General features: G+C 40.2%; 1 protein-coding gene across 4 annotated transcripts in view; it reads left to right on the plus strand.

The window, feature by feature from the left end:
• Positions 1-23,236, plus strand: part of dcdc2 (doublecortin domain containing 2) — a 64,777-nt gene that overhangs the window by 22,866 nt on the left and 18,675 nt on the right. For all 4 annotated transcript variants that reach the window (XM_062980658.1, XM_062980660.1, XM_008108793.2 and 1 more), the window contains 4 exons: positions 7,062-7,208; positions 8,662-8,716; positions 10,254-10,389; positions 17,404-17,504. In XM_062980658.1, the coding sequence (XP_062836728.1) occupies positions 7,062-7,208; positions 8,662-8,716; positions 10,254-10,389; positions 17,404-17,504 (439 nt within the window). The remainder of the gene's footprint in view (positions 1-7,061; positions 7,209-8,661; positions 8,717-10,253; positions 10,390-17,403; positions 17,505-23,236) is intronic.

Here is a 23,236-nt window from a genome sequence, read left to right on the forward strand (position 1 = left end):
TGCATATTGACTCAAGGAGGCTTCCATCTGTCCTCCTGAAGCATTTGGAGTAAACTTCGTCCCGTTTCATGTCCCGGCTTTTGTTGAGGGCCCCAATCAGTTTTTTGTAAACTTCCTGAAATTGGGTGGGGGGTTGTTTTTGGTTCTTTTGCTTTGGGGCCCAAAAATCAGACCATTATCAGGGGGGTGCTTCCCATCCACTGACTCCCCTTCCCGGCGTGCGTTCTTCTTATTTGGCACCTGATTTTTCTACTCTAGAGTAAGAGGTGCTTGGCTGCAGGCACTGGTAGGCACACACGCTTTTCAGGCCTGCCTGCAGGCCACACCACACACATATGTTGGACGAGTGGGCTTACAAACAAAATACTCACCTCGTAAAGAAATTGTAGTACAGTTTAACAGCAGCAATGTAACTCAGCAGTGGATAGAAAGTGACCAAATGAACAAAACACACACACCATGTTAATTTGCCTTTCTTTTCCTCTGGAGTCTTTTTCTTGTTACAAAAATAACACTCTTGAAGTATTTACAAAATATGGTTTCTTCCAACGCAAAGAAAGTTCATTACATAGGCATAAATCCAATGCCTTATCTTTGCTTATTCAATCCAAGGCTTTTTCTTCTTTCTTCTATCTTCTTTCTTCTGTTGTGGATGACTCAAACTACAAACAATCCAAACAGCACCAACTACGCTGAACACAGCAACCCATTCCTTCATTCTTTACTCTCTCTCTCTACTCCACAGGCACACCTGCTTATAACAACCTATTGGTGTAACTGCACCATTTTTAACCCTTACAGTTCCTGTATATAATCTTCGTAGTTAAAAATACACTGTTAATTTTCAATATTTCTGACAACATACTCTCTTTGGAAAGTGTGTGTGTGTGTGGCGGGGCATGCAGGCAGGCTCAGAAAGCGTACGTTACCTGCCAGTGCCTGCAGCCAAATGCTTCTTACTCTAGAGTAAGGCACTCAGCTGCAGGCACGCTCTGGGCCTGCCTGCACGCCATGCCACACATTCTCCACCACACTCTCAGAGAGTGCGGGGGTGCGTGCATATGCATGTGCATGCACACGGAAGCGGCTCAACTGCGCCCCCTAGAGAATGGCGCCACAGGAAAGTGCCTGGTTCGCCTTACGGTTGAACCGCCTCTGGTCCTAGCTTTGATCATGCACTAATGTATATTGATCCTCTGCTTATTTCACTATTTGGTTGAAGCAGCTGATATCTGCATTTCCCTTCTTTATATGTTCACACTTGAACTTCACAAGTGGCATTGTTTATCCGTTTTGCGTGTGTTTCTCCATATACAAAAAAGTATAATCTTTTCTTTTCTTGGTTATTAAAATATTTTCTGAATATTAAAAAATTTTGGACACCAAGCAGCGGTTACTGCTCTAGAAGCTTTTGTGACATTTCTGGTGTTTGAACAGAAGTCCAGGTAGAATGCCTTCAAATAATATCTGAAAGTTTGTGTTATGAAGATGAGTTTCACAGCTTTAAAGCTTCACACAAGCCAAAAAATGTCAGCCTTTGTTTGGAAAACCCCTAGCATTTTATATGAGCACATACTGTTTTTTTTAAAAAAAATCTAGGAGAGACATTTAAACAATAAATTGCTTCGTGTTTAATTTTTTAAAAGCCCTTTCCTGCTTCAATCCAGTTTTTCCTCAGTTTTTGAAAAGCTGAAAAAACACACTAAATAGCTGGGTGAAATTCATCATTGTTTAATAATTAACCAATTAGCTACTGTGGTTTATGGTAACAGGGCTACAATTAGCCAAGGTTCCAGTAAAGACTGCTGATTCTGATAAAGATAAAACTCTTCATTAAGTCAATGAATGCAGCATTATAAGTTTAACACAGCCCAGACTATCCAGTCAGTTGCACATGTCAGTAATAACACAGATTTGTGTATTCCATTTCTAGTACGTGGAAGCAATGAGCTATTATTAAAGAATAACTTAAAAGTGGGGCAGAAAATATGTGGCTGGCCAGCATCATCCACAGTGCCCCAAATGATCAAAATTTATTGTGATGGAAGTGAGGAGTCTAGTTTATTGAATAGATAGAAGAAAATGAAGAGTGAGCAGAACTTGGAAAAGCTATTTTGGATAATATTTCCTGGAATCTCTATCAGTCATGCAGGCTTGGAGATTCTTCTAGTCTGAGGACTGAATTCAACTTCAGAAAGTTCTCGGGGGTTCCATTCTGGTGTTTTTTTCTTGTTTTTTTTTAAATCCAAAAATGAAACATTAATTTTACTGTTTTATATAAGGGATGCCATTTTTGTGCATCCTCAGATTTTGGTATTCATAGGAAGGTGGGCGGATCCTGAAACCAAATTTCAGCAAATACTAAGGACCTACTGCATTCAGTAGGATGCCCCTGGTGGTGCAGTGAGTTAAACCACTGAGCTGCTGAACTTGCTGACTGAAAGGTTGGTGGTTTGAATCTGCAAAGCGGGGTGAGCTCCCGCTGTTAGCCCCAGCTTCTGCCAACCTAGCAGTTCGAAAACATGCAAATGTGAGTGGATCAATAGGTACCACTCCGGCGGGAAGTTGACAGTGCTCCATGCAGTCATGGCAGGCATTTTGGCTTAGAAATGGAGATGGGCACTGTAAAGATGCTGAGGTGACAGAGAATTGAATCCTTTTGATCCCACCGCTGCCACCAATTTATGTAGAGAACTGAGGGTGATGTGGCAGGGAATGGAATCCCTTTTAGAATCCCTCAGCTTTACTACCAATTATGTACAGAGGTGAGGTGTCTGACAGGAATGTGTGACAGAAATGGAATCCTTTCAATCCCACACACACACACACAGATACCACCACTTAATAAAGATGTTTTATGAGAGATGATGTTAATTAATTATTTGTTTGACTATCTTCTTCTTCGCTGCCACCAATAGAAGAGACGTCAGGCAGATGGTACTGGTTCTTATAAGCTTTCTCTAGTTGTTCCACTTTAGATGTTGATGTTACTTAACTTAATATAAGAGTATGACAGAGGCTTGATTTGAATAAAATCAAAACAAGTTTATTGCAGGTACAGAGCTTGATGGTTTCATATAACTTATTAAAGGCACTTCGCTTAATGGTTACAAACAGTTATGAGGTGGTCAAACTTTCAGAATACTTCTTTCTCTGGATTACACTAAACCCTGATCCTACTGGATCCCCTGGGATTAATGTTCCCTAATCCACAGACTCTATAACTGACCCTAGATAAATCACCTAACTTGCCTAGTCTGGTCCAACCTAAATCTGACTCAAATCTTTCTATTTAAGCCAGCCTGATTCTCCACACAAGAATCAGATCCTTCTCTGTGACTGGAAAATCACAGACTCCTAAAATAAATCCTTTATTTTAGGCCTGACTCAAATTCTTTTGAGTCACCCTGATCCTCTACACAAGGATCAGTTCCTTCCCTGTGAATGGATATCACAGACTGCTTCTGGGTTTTAAAAATATTCCCCCTCTTCCTTTCCAGGCGGCGGTTGGCTCCGCCCCTGTTGCTATGGTAACCTGTTCTAGCATTCTAAGATGGCTACCTTCCCCCATACATAATGTCAATTCAAATACTCACCATTTTAAACTTAGCCAAACCTGACTGTTTAAACAAAATTAAATACACATCTCATCCATATACAAAATATAATTATACACTTCTTCACAGGCACCAATCCCCAAAGTCAGATACGACTAGACTTAACGTCAAGGGAAAACCTTTACCTTTACCTTATTGCATTCAGAGATGGTTTTGCCAATTCCTTCCTCTGAAATAGAGCCACTAATATTCTATGGCAGTCTGCCATCCAAGTCCTAACCAAAGTTGACCCTGCTTAGCTTCCAAGGTCACATGGGATCTAGTGACTTAAAGTTTTTAGACCTAGCATGACAATTTAGACCAGAGTAATTCTTTGAGGATTCTGAATCCTTGAATTACACAGATTTCCTTGATCTGCGTTGGTCATTGACCGTAATAAAAGTTTACTTACAGTAGAGTCTCGCTTATCCAACACTCACTTATCCAACGTTCTGGATTATCCAACGCATTTTTGTAGTCAACGTTTTCAATGCATTGTGACATTTTGGTGGTAAATTTGTAAATACAGTAATTACTACATAGCATTAATGTGTAATGAACTACTTTTTCTGTCAAATTTGTTGTATAACATGATGTTTTGGTGCTTAATTTGTAAAATCATAATCTATTTTGATGTTTAATAGGCTTTTTCTTAATCTCTCCTTATTATCCAACATATTCATTTATCCAATGTTCTGCCGGCCCGTTTATGTTGGATAAGTGAGACTCTACTGTACTTATACTTACTTGCACAGATTTCCAATCAGAATTTTGAGTAGAAGAAATAAACTAGCCTTATATCCCATCTAGTGGCTCCTGTTTAGTAGTGCAGGTGTGGTAAAGAAGTTCTTAAGATATCAGTGGGTTGGAAATGATACTCCGTGGCATAAAAGATGCTAGTGAATATGCTCATCTCCCTTATGCTCACACAAGTGATACCAAAATATTAACATTTATTTATGTACTAGCTTGGGTACCTGAAGTTGCCTGGGTTATTTGAAAAGTCAATTTTTAATTGTACAAAATGCATAAGGTTTTGGGTGAACTACAACTCACATCACGCCAGGTTAACCCCCAAAAAACTCCATCAGTCCTTAAAGTTTGTTACGTTGGGCAAGTTTGCTCTAGATGCATCATGGGTGGGGTTCAGTGTGCTCTCTGGCTGTAGGGTAAATTACAACTCCCATTGTTGTGAGTCAATGAGAATAGCTTGAGTTAGTCATGGGGGTTCTGTGTGCCAAGTTTGGTCCAGGTCCTCATCGGCGGAGCCTAGGTCACAGTTTCTCTGGTTGTGGGTGAACTACAACTCCCAGGAAGGAAAGTGAGTTCCCCCCAACTCTTCCAGTGATCAAATTTCAGCATAATAGGTATGTGTGCCAAGTTTGGCCCAGATCCATCAGTGTTTGTGTTCACAGGGCTCTCTGAATGTAGGTGAACTACAACTCCTATTTTTTGGTCATGGGGGTTCTGTGTGCCAAGTGACTTCCAGGTTCATCGTTGGTGGAGTTCAGAGTGCTCTTAGATTGTAGGTGAACTATATATCCTAGTACCTACAACTCCTATAAATCATGGTGAATTCTCCCCAAATCTCTCTAGTATATTCAGTTGCTGATCAATTCCTCTGTTTGCTGTGTGCCATAGAAAAGAATAGGAAAGGGCTAGGGGAGAGGCAGTGGGCGGGGTCATGCAAATTCCACACCAATGCAGAGACTAAGAAACACTGGGATGTCTGTGGTAGAATGAAATTGTCCTCAAATGAAAGCCTTCGCTTGGGTGGTGGGCAGTTTGGTGTTTGTGGAGGACATTGTCAGGGCTCTTAGACATGTTTACAGCGCTTGCTATAACCTGCAATGTCATTGGAGGGAGGGCCATGGGTGTCTCCTGAGTAGTGGAAGTTATAACTGTTTATGGAGGCAAGAACCTGTCTCTGTAAGTGGACACCCCAGCCACATACACACATACATATTTTCACTTTTATTATGTGTATAGATTAAGGTTAATTTAATCAAATAACTCAAAACAGGGCTTCTTCTTTTTAAATCCTTCAATAATCTATTGAGGGGAATGAGCATAGAGGAACAAACACACACATGACATAACGTTTGCAATTTTATCTCCCTTTAATGCTATGCTAATTTTATATACATACATACATATAGTGTGTGTGTATATATATATATATATATATATATATATATATATATATATATAATTTATAATAATTTATAAATATATAATATATTGTATATACATATTATGTTGATAATAATATTATAAGGTAATACAATATTATACTAATAATAATACAATATAATAATATTAATTATATATTATATATTAAATGTAATATTACTAATAATATTACCATATAATGATATAATACAATATAGTAATTTAATGCTTATATTTTGCTATGCTAATAATACAGTAGAGTCTCACTTATCCAACATAAACGGGCCGGCAGAATGTTGGATAAGCGAAAGTGTTGGATAATAAGGAAGGATGAAGGAAAAGCCTATTAAACAGCAAATTACGTTATGATTTTACAAATTAAGCACCAAAAACATCATGTTTTACAACTAATCGACAGAAAAAGCAGTCCAAAAGATGGTGACGTTATGTAGTAATTACTGTATTTATGAATTTAGCACCAAAAACATTGCAATATATTGCAAACATTGTCTAAAAAAATTGGCTACTAATAAATTGACTACAAATAAAGATAGAATTGCGTAAAATGAACTTACAGTAGCCACATTGTTGGAAATGAAATCCATAAAAAGTTCAATCCATGCTGCCTAGAGAAACAGCTGTGTATTGGGGCGGGAGGCAAACTGCATTGGATAATCCAGAATGTTGGATAAGCGAATGTTGGATAAGTGAGACTCTACTGTATATTGTATGTTCATTTGATTTGTAAGCCACGCTGAGTCCCCTTTGGGGTGAGAAGAGCGGGATATAAATGTAGCAAATAAATAAATAAATAAATAATGTAATATAGGTAATGTTTAGGACAACAGTATGACTGAGCTTATTGATGGCTTTCACTTCAAAATATCATAGTAAATCCACAATATTGGGTAAAAGGAGATCAGTCAATACTTTAAGAAACACCGATATATTTAACAAAAAACTCCCTTGAAAACCTCAGTTTACAAATAATACGTGAATGCATTAGGCTAGTTCTCTGTTCCACTTCAGGCCAAATTCTCCTGTGATATTTCTTCTGTAGATACATAAGTGAATAAGTGGAAGCAATCCCAGACTGGTGTGGGTTCTGCTATTGGGATCTAACAATAATTTCTTCCCTTCTGCTTAGCATTGTTTCTCTAAATGGAAACTATATGCCCAGTTAATTCATTCTCTCTTGTGATAATATACAGGACAACAAGTGTATTGTATATGAACTGTTAAAGAACACAATTGGTTAAAAATTCATCATGAATCTGTTGTATATCATTACAGGCTTTTCACCTTAGATGGAAAACTTGTTGAGAGTGGGTTGGATTTGGAAAATGGACAGTTTTATGTTGCAGTTGGTAGAGATAAATTTAAGAAGTTGCCTTACAGCGAATTACTATTCAGCAAGTCCACAATGAGGAGACCTTATGGGTAAGTTAATGTGATTTTGCACTATGACATATGATTCTATTTATGAACATGATTTCTAATAACACAGTGCCATTTTATTTATTTATTGTGTCAGAAGTTGATTGAGACTACTGTTATAATGTATTAAAAACCCACAAATTTTAAAATTTGGCATTATACTAAATGTCCTTTGACCAGTAGTTGGCCACTTGGAGTGCCTCTGGTGTTGCTATAAGAAGGTCCACCATTGTACATGTGGCAGAGCTCAGACTGCATTGTAGTAGGTGGTCTGTGGTTTGTTCTTCTCCACACTCGCATGTCGTGGATTCCACTTTGTGTCATAAACTCACATTGTTGCTGTTGGAAAGGATACAGTATTATGAAGGATGAAATAACACAGTGCAAAAGTCCAATCTCTGTATGAGCATGTATTTTTTGGTTCTGCTTGTTGACATTTTTAAATGACCTATTTGTTAGTTAAATTATCTCGCCTTTGCTCCAGTGAGCTCAAGTTACATGACTGTCCTCATCTTGTCACAACAGTCCAGTGATGTAGGCCTGATTGATGATAATGGTGACCGTTGTTATACTCCTCCTCCAAAACTGGGAGTCAATTCAGTTCACAATTTGAAAGAACAATTTAATTAAAAACATACATAAATTAAATACCAAAATAGAATTAAAATAGCATTACAACAATTAACACCTCAGTAAAAGAATAAACATATTGATGGCATTGCAACTTGAAACTCTGGATGACCCCCCCCCCCCAAAAAAAAAATTCATATGCAGATTGAATATCCCTTATCCAAAAATCCAAAATCATCCAAAATGGCCCATATGGATGACTTTCTAATGTTTTAATGTACACAACTTTTTTCAAGAAAAATATTTAAAATTACTATGTGTAAATAGCATGAAGAAAAAAAAGCCAGCTGTGAGAGACCCTCTGAGCCAATATTCAGGGACTGAGCAGGATCATCTTCCGGGTTTCCCCCCACCAGGAAGAAATGAAGCCACTGTAAAACGGTGTTTTCAATTCCCATCCCAGAGACGTGGCCCAGAAGTATCCCGTGGGCAATTGTATCAAAACCCATTGAGAAGTTCAGACAAAAGGGACATAGTCTCCCTGATGTTTTCATGGGGTCAAACCTGGATCTCACAAGTGACAGTCCAACACTCTAGTCTGCTTGCAATCTCCTCAATACAGATTTTAATGAACGTAATGATGAAATGCATGGGATTTTTAGTAGATTTTTAGCATAAGTATGTCATCATCACCATTTATATCCTGTCTTCCCAAGATAGGTTTGTGGTCCTTTGCAAAATGTGCCACATAATCCCGTGCATCCATGCATCCTGGGAAGATATAAAGTTTGCCAGCAATATATGGGACAGTTGTAATATAGTAAATTATTATCCTGATAATGTTCAGAGTTTTTAGAACCTAACGGATGATTATGTGTTTTTGTAGTGCAAAAGCATCCTCATTACCTCCAGCTGGTGGATCTGGAAAATCTAAAGGGAGTGTAAGTGTCACAATGCATGGTAGCTATCAAGCTTTGTTCCAACATATGGGATCTACTCTAAGGGCCTTATCACATTGGGATATACTCTGTTTCTGAGGCTCTTTGAACACAATTCTGAACAGGTCCTATCACATGTCATTTGTCCCATTCCATCCATTGGAATTCATCTGCAAAACACTGTAGAAACAGAGTAATTGCACACGGGATTTTTAATGTGTTTTTTAATTTAATACGGTTCTGAGGTGCTGTTTTTATGTGTGATCATAAAATCAGTATGCATTCTGTCAGCTAAAATCTTGTGAGAACAGTAGTTTGAGACTTCCAGGCTATGTCACTGCACAATATTTTTTTAAAGTGACATAGGGAGGCATTCGAACAGATTGGGAGGAGCCAGCCTTTCATGGTGTGATGAGTCAAAGCACAGTATTTTCAAAATGTAAGAATTGAGTGTGATGGGGTCAGTATGCATTACATTTGAATACTGTATGTATCCATTCCTAAAAAATATGGGATGCATACTGATATAAATGGAGTATATCCCAATGTATCCAATACCTCAACAACAAACTGTACTCCATGGCTTTCAGGTCCTCTGAAAAATGGCTGGGGTTAATGTGACTGGGCTTTTAGTTTTTCTTTTCTTTTCTCTTCCCTCTCTTTAGTAGAGTATACAAATACTCTTCTTCAGGCAAGAGGCATGGAAACACATAACTTGTTCTTGTACTTTTATCAGATTCAAAACCATGCTTAAATAATTCCAGTACCATCGGATTTATTGCCTTTCAACCCTAAAAACCAAAGCATAATGATGCCAATTTTATAATTTAGGAATGTTATTGTTGTATGCCTTCAAGTCATTTCTGACCTATTGCAATTATCACAGGGGTTTCTTGGCAGAAATTGTATTTTTGTATTTAAGGATGCATCTTCACTACAGTGAATTAATGCCATTTGACACTATTTTAACTACCATGCTCAATGCTATGGAATCATGGCAGTTGTCATTTTAGGGCCCTTCCAGATAGGCCCTATACCCCAGGATCTGATTCCATGTTTTCTGTTTATCCCAGATTATCTGGTAGTGAGGACTTGTATAATCCAGTTTAAAGAAGAAAACCTGGGATCGGATTTTAGGATATAGGGCCTGTCTGGAAGGGCCCCCAGAAGATCTTTAGCCTTCTCTGCCAAAGAGTTCCAGTGCCTCACCAAACTTCAAATCCCGTGATTCCATCTCTTTGAATCATCACAGTTATAACGATGCCAAACCTTATTAATTTTACAGTGTATGCACCAAATGGACTTGCCTAAGGACACCCTGTGTTTCTCTAGTCAAAACTGGATTTGAGACCTGCTCTACCAATGTCTTAGTCCAGAGCTCAAAGCACTATACCATGCTGGGTTTTGCAATTTGGGAATATTGATAACAAAAAAATCACATATAAATGTATCCGTTTAATAGCAACAACCATATGCTGTTCTTTGACATTGTCACAAAATAACTGATGTTTCTTTTTCTTTGGTGGAATGATCACATCAGTCAAAATCTACGGATACAGGAGAAACAGTCTCTCCTCAACCTCCAAAGGGAAAGGAAAGACATGCGCAAAATCAAGAGATTAGGAAACCTGCAAAATCAAAAACAATGATAAAATCTTACGCAGTCACAGATAATGGTAAGTACTCAAAGTTCATCCTGATATTTTGAGAAACTCTACAAAAAGGAAGACAATTGATTCAGGCCTTAAGATCTTTAAAAATGCAGGATTGTTATGTTAACATTTCTCCATAGTTATACACTACCTAAGCCATTACTTTTTCAGGTATAGATTAGCTTCACTCAAACTGTTGCTGGCAATTACTGAAATAAATGTTTAGTTCCTCTGTTGTCTGGCCATATATATTTGCCTTTGGCTTTTTTCCATTTTGGGTCTAGAGTGTTATTATTTTCTGCAATGTTACTTACATCTTTCTTGAAGCAGAAGTAAGTAGACTCATCTAAATAAATTCGTTGAATGTAATGCTTGTCCCTTGTTCAGCTAAAAGAGAATTCTGTGATTACAGTTTTGTGTCTACTGATCTCTAATACCTGCCTATTAGATATTTTCTAAGAAAGCTGAACTTCCAACTTGGATTTGATGCCATTTGATAGACAGAGGAGGCCCTTAAGGTTGTAGAATTAATATAGTTTGACACTACTTTGACTGCTTATCAGTGGCATGGAATCATAGGATTTATAGTTTGGTAGAAAAGGCTAAGAATCTTGTAAAGCTACCACTTCCACAATTCCATGGCACTGAGCTATGGCAATTAAAGTGGTGTTGAACTGCATTAATACTACAGTGTAAGTGCATTCTTTGTGCCATTCCACCATTCAGCAGTCATCTCTCATCACCTTCTGGTAGCCATCTTTTCAGAAGACCAAAGCCCCTGAAAAACAGTATGTACATAGCAGATATTCAGCTATTTGCCATATAGCTGTGAAAAATGAAGACAATAATATTTATTTCTATGAATACTTATACATTCCTTAGATAAAAATATTTCATTGTGGCATACACAATCATAAAATATACACTGTTCTAAAACATAGGAGCTCCCGGTGGCACAGCAAGTTAAACCACTGAGCTGCAGAACTTGCTAACCAAAAGGTCAGCGGTTCAAATCTAGAAAGCAGGGTGAGTTCCTGCTGTTAGCTCCAGCTTCTGCCAACTTAGCAGTATGAAAACATGCAGATGTGAGTAAATCAATAGGTACCACTCTGGTGAGAAGGTAACAGCTCCTCATACAGTCTTGCTGGCCACATGATCTTGGAAGTGTCTATGGACAATGCCAGCTCTTCGGCTTAGAAATGGAGATGAGCACCCCTCCCCCAAAGTTGGACACAACTAGACTTAATGTCAAAGGAAACTTTCACCTTTACCTTAAGACACAGTATCCTGAAAGATTTGTAATAATATTTTCAGCTTGGATTTAAAAACCTAATTTTGTTGGGCCTTGTTGAAAAGCAGAGAGGAAAGTTCTGCATAGTACTAAATGTCCTTCTCTGAATGATTGGAGCAGACCTCAGCAACAGGTGAACCATCCTGTGGACCTCTCCAGATGACCTCAAGCATCCAGTGGATCTATAAGGGAAAAGTTGGTTTCTCAGGTCAACTCATCCTAGAATGAGGCCAAAACCAGGTCCTCAATGCCTGGTGCACTGTGTTCCAGCTATATCTGTTTATACTATCAGTGTTTGATGTTAACAGTGTCAAATTTCTAGGGCCCGTGTGCCTTCAAGTTACCTGTTGACTTACTGAGACATCATTAATTTTACAGGATTTTCAAGGGTGAGGAATATTCAGACATGGTTTGTCATAACCTCCTTCTGAATATAGCTTTGTGTACCTAGTATTCCTTGGAGGTCCCTCAACCAAGTACTAACCAGGGCTGCTACTGAGACCAGAATCGATCTAAAGCCTTTGTCATGTTTGGGCCTCAGCTTCCTGGATCTAGTTGTGCCTCATGCACACATTCCTTCTTAGGGGGAATTCCTTCTTATCAAATGATAGAATCTCCCCCTGTATTTTTAGGACACTAATAGTTTTATCCAGAGCAGGTTCATGCCTGTATCCAGTATTCAATTTTTTTATACTATGTGTCGATGTTATTTTTGTAAATAAAAAGGTTTATTTGAAATAGATATAATTGGTGATTTAACCAGCAGGTGATGAAATGATCATTTTAATATTTTTTTCCCAAGAGGGGAAAGAAATGTAACAAATTCTACAGGGCTTGGGGAAAGTCAAATACTTTTCACAAATTCGTTGAAATGAGGGTTTTTACTACCTGCAGGGTAATAGCGTTCTTTTTCCATGAATCAATCTGATTTACCATAGAAACTGAGATATTTCAATCTATTTTATGTGCTCTTCATGCTGTGAAGAAGTTAATACATTTCCTTCTGAAAAGTGGATTATAAGACATTCATAGTCAGAGATGTTTTGGCAGTAATTGCTGAGAGATTACTTCCTTAGTTGAAATGGAATCGCAACTTTGTTCAAAGGCTGGATGATCAATCTATTCCCAAGAATACTTGGCAATAGGTTGCTAATTCAGGTCTGTCCTAGCTCCTGAGAGTTTAAAGCCAAAATCTGAGAACTAGAGGTGACCCCTTTGTGGTAGGCTTGGTGATGTCGTAAGGACCGTGGTATGACGGTGATGTTTCAAAGAGTAGTATATGGTGATGTAATTAAACAGTATATATTTGGAATCAATCACAATTGCACAGGGTATATCTCTAAAATAAAATAAAAGTCTGATATACTGTATGAGTCAGTTGTTAGGTTAAGACAGTGGTTCTCAACCTGTGGGTCGCCAGATGTTTTGGCCTTCAACTCCCAGAAATCCTCACAGCTGGTAAACTGACTGGGATTTCTAGGAGTTGTAGGCCAAAACACCTGGGGACCCGCAGGTTGAGAACCACTGGGTTAAGGGTTCGTGGAGGTCAAGGAAATGCAAAAATTGGACAATTTCTGTTGGTATTAGCTGATTTGAATTCTTCCAAGTGAGTAAAATAGACTTTATGAGGCACACTTGGCTTCACTGAACCATAAATGGTTGAGATCATCCCATATGCTATAAATACCAAGATTCAGCATAATGTAGATTCAGCACTATGTAGAATGCTTGACTCTGAAGAACAGCTTTATGAGTTACACTGCCATATAATCCAGTTCAAAGCAGATAATCTGGATTTTATATGGCAGTGTAGAAGGGGCCTATGACTTTGGAGACCAAGGTTGAAATCCCCATTCATGTTTGGTCTTGGGCAAGTCACCCTTTCACAGCACAAAGGGAGGCAATGGCAAACTCCCTGCAAACAAATCTTGCCAAGAAAACCCAGTGATAAATTTACCCGAGGGTCACCATAATTTGGGACTCACTCAAAGGCACACCACAGCAACAGCAAGTTCATAACTTGGTCTCAATCCAATATTCTCTGTGTCAGTGCTGTGCTTGTAGTGGAGGGAATTGATCTAGTTATCTGCTTACTTAACTCCAGTTTTTATTTTATTATTATCACACTAAATTCATGGTTAATGAATTTTCAAGCAAATGTATGAAGGGCTGTCTTTTGAACACTAAACTGTTCCATACCTATTAGAGATTTAAAATTATCTTGAGGCATTTTGAAATGAAATCCCACAACGGTAAACTGGCTTCTTTTTCCTTGTCTTCTTTTTTCGGTTTAGTGAAGACAAAGTAAACAATCTCCTATCCTCTCCACCCTTTTTAGATATTTATTGGATTTCACGAACAATACATTCCTTATGCTGTTATTTTCCCCATTCTAACTTTATGAGGCAGCATCTGGGACATTACAATGAACATTTTTGTAGTTAGATTAAGTCCCACTCTTACAGACAGAGCTTACAGCTTCGTTAATGCCCCTGATTTCCATAAAATATTCAGGGCAGACTGTTATTACCATGATTATTTTCTCCCTAATGCCGAACTTCAATCAGCTTCCAATTTGAAATGCATTCCATGGTTATGCATAATGCTGTCATTTGTGCTGCAATATTTTTTAATTTCAGTGCTGCCTAGGAAAAGAGCTTATGCAAGAAACGTTAATTTTCTGTGTTTAATTATTTAAAGTGTATTGATTTCTTATTAGTTTGGATTTATAACTTATTTGCTATTTAATACAGTCTTGTAATTTGCTTGTTTACTGAAGTGTACTGAAGTTTCTGTCAGGCTGGATAAATATACAGACTTTGAGACAACTGAGAAATGTCTCCAGCAATTTCAAAACCCAGGAAGCTACCAACTTTTTAGAAATTTCCCAGGAACATCAATTTTCTCTTGTCAGATTCCTGTATTTCTTCTGTAGCAGGATATGTGATGCAGAAATGCTAGTCAATCTTGTTCAATTCATTCAGTTACTTTTTTCCTATTATCTCTAGGTAATAGGTTCTACATTTTCCCACTCCTTTTTTGTGCATGATCACTTGTTTTTTTCCCTCTGCCTTGCCATTTGGTGACAATTTCAGCATTGAAGTCCTTAAACTTTGTGGTTTCACTTAAAACCAACACTGCTCTTTTTGCCCCCCGCCCTCCATTATTTACTCTCCTCCAGTCTGACATTTTGGTATCTTCTCTGAATCCCATCATGACAACTAATACATTATAGTCTATAAATGGTAAATTCCATTTGACAAATCCCTCCTGTACCCGTGAGCTTAGCCATTGAGCTTAGAGAAACTATTTTTTTTCTCCTCAGCTGTAACATGCTGTTTGATTTATGGGAGCAATAAACTTGACCTACCTTGCCCATAGCATTGTGAGGATTATGTAAACGAAATGCATAAAGACTCTGAAATCTCTCGAGAATCATAAGTATTATGATTACTAGGGGAAAAAAAACAGAATGTAAGAGGGCTGCTTTTATATTTTGAAGGATCTCTAGGGGGAATATTTTGTGCTTGAAATATAAGTAATACAAACCCTTCAAAAATGTGTTTGTATGTGTGTATATGTAAGGAGGCTGTTGCTGTATTGCATGAATCTCTTGGGGATATGTTATACTTTAAAGAGTAGGATTCATTTATATTTGAGAGCCTCACTTTATCCATTAAAATGAATGGCAACTATTAACATAAATACAAGGAGGGAAATAAGTGTACTCAAGAACAATGCTGGGATCAGTATATCTGTTACAGGCAGTAGGGTGGTTTGCTGTTGTTGTAGCTGACTGTTGTGTGTTTTAAAGTTGTTTTCAACCTAAGACAACTTTAAAGTAGACTTGTCATAAGGTTTTTTTTTGGAATGGTTTGTTCATAGAGGGTTTTGCCTCTGCCCTCCTCTGAGGCTGAGAAGAAACTCAAGGTCACCCAATGGGTGTCATGTTCAGGTAGGGATTCAAACCCTGGACTCAGATTCATAATCCAGCACTAAAGCCAGCTACCAAAATGCTCATCTTCCAAAAGATTCTGAAGATGATCTGAGGTAGAGACCTATGAGTGTGAAACACAGAGACCACAAAGAAGACTATCATTGTACGGCAGGAAAAACCAAGGACCTCTTCACACAGGCTGCCAGAATCGCCATGCATTGTGACAAATCTAGTGGTGCCTGGTGTGGGGTTGGGTGGGGAAGCCATCACCTCACACCCCGCATTGCCCAAATTGATGGTCACCATATCGCACGCGGGGAAGTGTCGGCCACCCAGCTTCTCCTCATTGTCTCAAAGGCAACACGGGAAGCCTCCTGTATACTTTCTTACTTAGGCAATCCATTCTTGTCCGAGTATGATGGCCTTCCAAGTGTAGTGTCTTGGTCGTGGGTACGTAGGTGACTGTAGAGCCCTATTCTTGGCCTGCATGTTCTTCCAAGTGAGGACTGCAGTTTCCATGTGGAAGGCAGTCCCAGTCAGAGTTGGCTTGATGCGCCTTCCTCTTGGCACATTTCTCCTCTTTGCCCTCCATTCATGTATCTTCAAATTCCACAGCATTACTGGTCATAGCTGACCTCCAGCTAGAGCGTATAGGGGCCAGGGCTTCCCAGTTCTCAGTATCTGTGCAGCTTAATGATGTAATCTTAGAAAACGTTGACTATTTCCGCTACCTTGGCAGCCACCTCTCCACAAAAGTCAACATTGACACTGAAATACAACACCGTCTGAGCTCTGTGAGTGCAGCATTTTTCTGAATGAAGCACAGTGTTATGAGGATTGGGACATCCTCTTGTATGCTGCCTCGGTGGCATGCACTGGATTTTCCATAGTTTTGTGATGGAGCCCTGCTGGAAGTGGAGCCCTGATGGGAGCCGGTAGGCTCCATTGTAAAACTGTGAAAGATCCGGTGCATGCCACTGAAATTAGTCTGATGAAGTTGTTAATCTTAGCAGGGAGTCTAAACTTGTCTCCTTACCACAGTGACCTCTGCTGTTCTTTATATATCATTGATTCCTTCACTTGTGTAATCATTTCCTGGCTTTTGTGTTTTTCAGTTACACTAAAGCAGTGGTTCTTAAATTCTGATCTGCCAAACAGTTTGGATTTCAGCTCCCAGAATCCCTGATCATTGGCCAAGGCATTGACACATCTTGGAGTTGGTCCAAAACTTGCAAGGCATTAGAATGTGAGAATTACTGTACTAATCTATCAAGATCTGGGAGTACAGAGGGTTATGGGAGAACAGAGAGCGAATGAAGGCATTAGCTTGCAGTGAAAACTGTGGAGGGAATCTGGATGTGTGTGGAAGTCCAACCCTCATGTGCTTAGTGTGATGAACTCTGAAATGTTTTGCAATGTTTGGTTGATTTTGCCGTGTAACTAAAAACTCAAGATTCTCTTTGAAAAAGACCTTCACTGCTTGAAGCGGGCCATTGAAAAGGGGGCTAGATTGGCCTCTTGGGAAATGGAGTTCTAGTGTCTAGCCATCACCACAAAAAAGACTGTCCTTACCAAGTTCAGTAAATCGAAAGACAAAATATTCAGTCTTATAAGCATTTCCTCCAGCACCTCCTTTTCAAACCTGGATAGCCAGGTGGATAACAAATTGCATTAGACTCTGTAGGAATAGACACCTCCAATGAATGAGAAATTAGATGTTCAGAATTCCATCCTTGGATTGTCTTTGGATGCAGTTCATTCCTTTTACCATGTGGTGTCACAATTGGACTCTGCTTCTTTTTGCTTTCAGGAGATGGTGTTTACAAGGCTGGCAAAAAACGATCTGAAATGCGGGGAGCTGTGGAAATCCAGGAAGATGAAGACACTCAGACTGAGGTCCCAGTTGACCAGGTAAATTAGAAGCTGGAAATAAATGGCTAATGCTGAAATCCGCTTCCCATCCTTCCATTAACGTTCATGATTTCCTTAGCATGCATCGGCTACTCAGGTTGGGATGTGAAGGCTGCAAAATGACCAGAAGGGGAAAAAAAAAATTAAAACAGCAGTTCCACTGATGCAGCAACTGATTAGTCACATCATGTTGTCACAGGTGGGAAGAAATGGGAATGCAGAGAAATTATACCTGAGCAATGTGGGATCATTCTAGAGAGACATTTTTCTTCATGATGTGGCATTAAAAAAGGAACACCATAACTTGATTTGTTTATTGCATTTTGTATAGATTGAAATGGCCTGCTCTACTTTTGCTTTTCTAATAATTAGTTCATGAGATTTCAAGAAAGCTATTCCTTATACAGGCAGTCTCCAAGTTACAAACATCCGACTTACAAACAACTCCTAGGTAAGAATGGGGGTGAGGCAACAGGAAGTGAGAGAAATCTGTCCCTAGCAAGGGAAATTCACTCCTGAAAGAGTTATCATGGGGAAAAAGTGTGTCAACTGAAGCTTTAGCACCACAATAAGCCACATTTGTCAAAATCCAATTATTACAGGGACTGAAAGTGAGGTGAAATCATCTGAACAGGGGCACAGGCAGCAAAAGAAATACCACAGGGGTGTTAACCCTTTCCTATGCTATCCAAAGCTGATTGATTGATTATGTGTGTGTGTGTGTGTGTGTGTGTGTGTGTTTTGAAGACTTTCATGCCTGAAATCACTGGGTTGCTGTAAGATTTCCGGGTTGTATGGCCATGCTCCAGAAGCAATCTTTCCTGACGTTTTGCCCACATCTGTGGCAGGCATCCTCAGAAGTTGTGAGGTCTGTTGGGAACTAGCTAAGTGGGGTTTATATATCTGTGGAAGGTCCAGGGTGGGAGAAAGAACTCTTGTCTTCTTGAGGCAAGTGTGAATGTTGCAGTTGGCCACCTTGATTAGCACTGAATTGCCTTGCAGCTTCAACGCCAGGCTGCTTCCTGCCGGGGGAATCCTTTGTTGGGCGGTGTTATCTGGCCTTGATTGATTCATGTTTGGAATTTCCCTGTTTTGAGTGTTGTTTTTAATTTACTGTCTTGATTTTAGAGTTTTTAAATACTGGTAGACAGATTTTATTCATTTTCATGGTTTACTCCTTTCTATTGACATTGTCCACATGCTTGCAGATATATACTTAGGCTGGAATTACAGTTAGAAAATGAATCTATTTCAACTTGCATACCAATTCAACTTAAGAGAAAACCTACAGAACCTATCTTGTTCATTACTTGGGGACTTCCTGTACTTGGTAGGTCTCTTTGACCCTTCTTGTGACTGTTACTGGAAGCTGTGTGGTTTTAGCACTTTGTGATGAACAAGCAATATGGACATTGCTGTGGCAGAGAGAAGAGGCAGTCATTTTGCCACCTTTTGTATTGAAACTGAGGTCTGTGTAGCATAGTCTGAGCTTTTAAATTAAGGATACAGCACTCTCACATCCCTTTTAAGGTCAAAATTGCTCATCACGGGGAAGAAAAAAAAAGCTGATTAGCAATGTTCATTTTTAAGGCTGCAAAATTATACCTTTTGTAGAAAGTCAAATGTCAGGCTGCAGCTGTTTCCACTGCTGGCATTGAAATCTAGACACGTGTCTCAATTTCAATGCATGTGCTTCCTTTACGTATTTGAGCTAAGCACAGTGACTACCACTAATGTTCTGTGGACATGAATATGCCTGTGTGTAATGGTACAGCTTAAAGGGATTTAAGACTTTCCCTTAATGTGCCAACCTAGCATAATGTGAAGGGGAAACAAAGGGGGCTGGGTTTTGCACATTTCAGCCTTCTAGTGTCCAATCTGGGGGCAAGAAACCTCTTAGCACTCTCAAAGTGTAATGCTTATAGGAAGAGATGATGTGAAGTCAATGATGTTATAATCAGTCCACATTTGCCAGGGTTAGGGGCAGAAGACCCCCATTAATTTTTTAAAACAAAAATAAAGAAATTACTATTTAGGTTTAGCTGAGAGAATTGCTCTCTAGAAATTTCTAGGTCTTCCAGTATGACTCCAAGTTTGACTTCAGCTGGAAAACAACCATAACATTGAAGTAGTAAACCTAGAAATTCTTAGAAAGATGTTCTGTCTTGAAGTCTCAAGCTCCTCCAGCATGACCGGAGGAAGTTGACCATAGAGTCATACTGGGAGAGCTAGAGATTTTTAAAGAGAACATTAACCCGAAATAATCAAAACTGCATATGTAGAAGGACGATTTTTGCATCTCTTCTTTTGTTTGCTAGATTATCTGTGATATGAATTTGGATGGTTATTTATTGTCTGATTTTGGCCTTCTCCAGCTTCCCAATCTTTGATCTTGTTGAATAACTAGCTTAACAATTATTTTGCCTTTTTGTCAATTTGTTAATTTGAGTTTATTGCATGTAGATCTATGAGCATTAGGTACTGAAACTAATTTTCTCCTTAGTCCAATTTATCCAATTCTCTTTTGCAGTTACGTTAGATGTCTGATTTGCTTTCTCAATGTGATTAATATTTCAAAATATAATTCCTGTTCCGTCCCCCAGGACGATGGTTTGCCTTACCTATTGGTCGTTTGTTTGTTTTCCCTCCTTTACATTTTGTTTGAGCCTCTGGCTGCAAAAGCCTAGGAAAAGTGGCTTGGAATCTGCAAGAGCTGGCTGCAGTTTTCTTTGCAGTGATTGGTCAAAGAGTGCAACATCTTAGGACCGCCCTTTTTACCAGGGTCTAGTCTCCATTTTAGAGTTTCATTCTGGCTATAGTCTTCCAACGTGCTGGAGCTGTGCAAGGCTAACTGGGACAAATCATCCTCAAAACCAGGCCAATCTAAGCCTATCCAAATTAGATAAGTATTGAATTATATTGATCTGGAATAGGAAATCTAGTTAGAGGAGCAGAGTTATTCCATCGCTTCTAGAACTAATCTTTGCTGTAAAGATAGGGAAGGAAAGAGTTTCTCCTTCTAATATAGGCAGCGTGATTAGGGTATAGTGGTTTTATAATCACCTTTGCCTTCTGGAACCAGGGATAATTCTGCAACTAAAACCTATGGAAATTTGTTTCATTTTCTGCAACTTTAAGATCTGTGCCAGGTTTACAACCTTGTATGAATAAACATCCTTTTTTGAAGTTATCCAGACTCAGTCGTTCAATATCTATAGGACAGCTTATAGGGATTTGCAGTTCGCCCGGATAAAGGACAGCACGTTTCAGTTTTATAGCTTTTTATTGTCCGGCGGACGGCACAGTTTTGAGGTAGATCAGCGGTTTTTCCGCTTCAGCTAGCTTGCACGGCCATAGAGACTTTGATTTTGTTGGTCTGTTGCAGTGAAAGCTTGCTGCCAGGCCGAAAGGCAAGTGAGAGAGTGGGGCTCCATTCCTTCAGCCTCTGCAGTATCCTGCTCTTCAGCTCGCGTGTGTGCGCGTAGCCCTGCGGCTGTTTCGGCAATTGCACGGCTGTGCAAAACCCAGCAGTAGGTCCTGGAGGTGGTGAGTCCAGAAGCACTCGGCCGGGACAGTCGCCTGGCGGTGGTGACCTGCCTCATCGTCCTCCGGTGGTGACCTGCCTCATCGTCCTGCGGTGGTGACCTGCCTCATCGTCCTGCGGTGGTGACCTGCTTCATCGTCCTGCGGTGGTGACCTGTTTCATCGACCTGCGGTGGTGACCTCCCTTCACAGCGGGGAGGAGGCGTCTCTTCTCTCCTCCTTTCCAAAGCCAGCCTCGGTGCTCCTTCGGCGGCAGGCCTCGAGCCGCAGAGCACGAGGTGCTTGAAAATTTGGCGAAGTCGCCATTTTGGCAGTTTACGTCACTCGGGCAAGGGAGGTATCAAGTGGCAAGTTGCTGTCAGTTGACATTTTGCAGCTTGCCCACCAAAGTCTGGCGCCAAAGGTCACAATCTTTGTAAAGTATAGTTACTTAGTGATATATATTGCTATGGTTAAGTGCTGTGAGTTGTATTATATATTGAATTTGCCTTTGTTGTAAATTTACTTGCTATTAAGAATACATAATGTCTATGCAATTTCAAGATGATACAGATGGCGTACCTCCTTCTGAGGCTGAAAGTAGGAATGAAAGGCCCCAAAGGATAAAGCACCCTTCAGCCAAGATGCTAGCCCATCTAATAGATGAAAAGGAGCTCCTCCATGTGAGGTTAGGTTCGGCATGGGAGCGAATTGTAACATTAATGGACAGAATAGAGAGCTTGGGTATCACAAGGGTGCCAGCCATATTACAGACAGACCTCGAAGAAGCCTTCGGTCTTTGGAGGGGTTTAGTGTCTAAGATAGTCCAGGTCCTCGAGCGCATTAACGCCAAGGATTCAGAGTTAGAAATAGGGAGTGTTTTAGCTGACACTAATGAGAAAGAAAATAGGGTGAGGGCAATCCTAGCTTCCTTATGCAGCCATGAGACCAATCTTTTGAAATCACCTGCTGTGGCACTTAGTCTTAAGTCCAACCGCTCTAGCCAGGTATCTAAACTAAGGGAGCGTGCATCGTCTAAACACAGCCACTCTAGCAAGTCTTCTGCTGCTGGGAGTGCCATCTCTTCCCTAGCTGCCTTGCACATTAAGGAGGCTGCACGTCTGGAGCTAAAGAGCAAGGTAGCGGGGGCGGAGGCTGATGCTAAGGCAGCTGATCTCACCCTTCCCTTTAAAGAAGAAGAGCAACGACTGCAAATAGAACAGGCCCGTAGACAAAGCGAAATGCAAATGGAACAGGCCCGTAGACAAAGCGAAATGCAAATGGAACAGGCCCAAAGACAAAGCGAAATGCAAATAGAACAGGCCCGTAGACAAAGCGAAATGCAAATAGAACAGGCTTGTATAGAGATGCTTAGAATAAAGATGGATGCCGCAGCCAAAAGGGTAAGGGCTGAGACTTTGGCCAAGGCCCTAATTGAGCCACTCACAGAAGAAAATGTAAGCCAGTTACCAATACAGGACCCTTCTGCCAAAGTGTTTGCGCACCTTGGCAGCATGTACAGTCAGTTTTCGGATGAGGAACAGGGAGACTTCTCTCCTTACCCAGAGCAGGGCCCCAAAGTCACTTTTGAGTTTCCTGCAGAGCAGAGCGTCATAGCGGGGAGCTCACCCTTGCTCGAGCTACCTGTGCCTCCTGCTAAAACCCTAGGTCAGTCAATCAGGGCCTCAAGGCCGAGTGCTAGTTGGCCCCTACAGACAGCTGCACAGGGAACCATCGATTCGTCAGTGGTCGATGTCATCCCTCCAAGAGGCCAAAGGTTGACGCAAGGTACACGGTGGGAGTCCACTCCACAACAGCAAACTCCTCAATTGTTCCCTTCGACGCCGGAGTCCCAGCTTGTCTCCATCATCAGAAGCCCCAGAAGAGATCTTAAGGACAAGGGTGTCGAAAAGTTTTCGGACAAGCCTGAGGAATTTCTTCTCTGGAAGGCCACCTTCCAGAGAGCAATCAGAGACTTAAAGTTATTGCCTGAGGAAGAACTGACTCTTCTGGCTGCATGGTTGGGCCCAGCCTCATCCTCACAAGTTAAGAAGATCTACGCAGCCCACGTAGCCGATCCCGACAAAGCCCTGGAAAAGGCCTGGGCCAGGTTGCAGCAGAGGTATGGGGCCAGTACAGAGATTGAAGCATCTCTTATGGACAAGCTCCAAAGGTTCCCAGCTTTAAAACTCAAAGACTTCAAACTCTTG

The sequence above is a fragment of the Anolis carolinensis genome, chromosome 4 (genome assembly GCF_035594765.1).
Source record: "Anolis carolinensis isolate JA03-04 chromosome 4, rAnoCar3.1.pri, whole genome shotgun sequence".
NCBI lineage: Eukaryota > Metazoa > Chordata > Lepidosauria > Squamata > Dactyloidae > Anolis > Anolis carolinensis.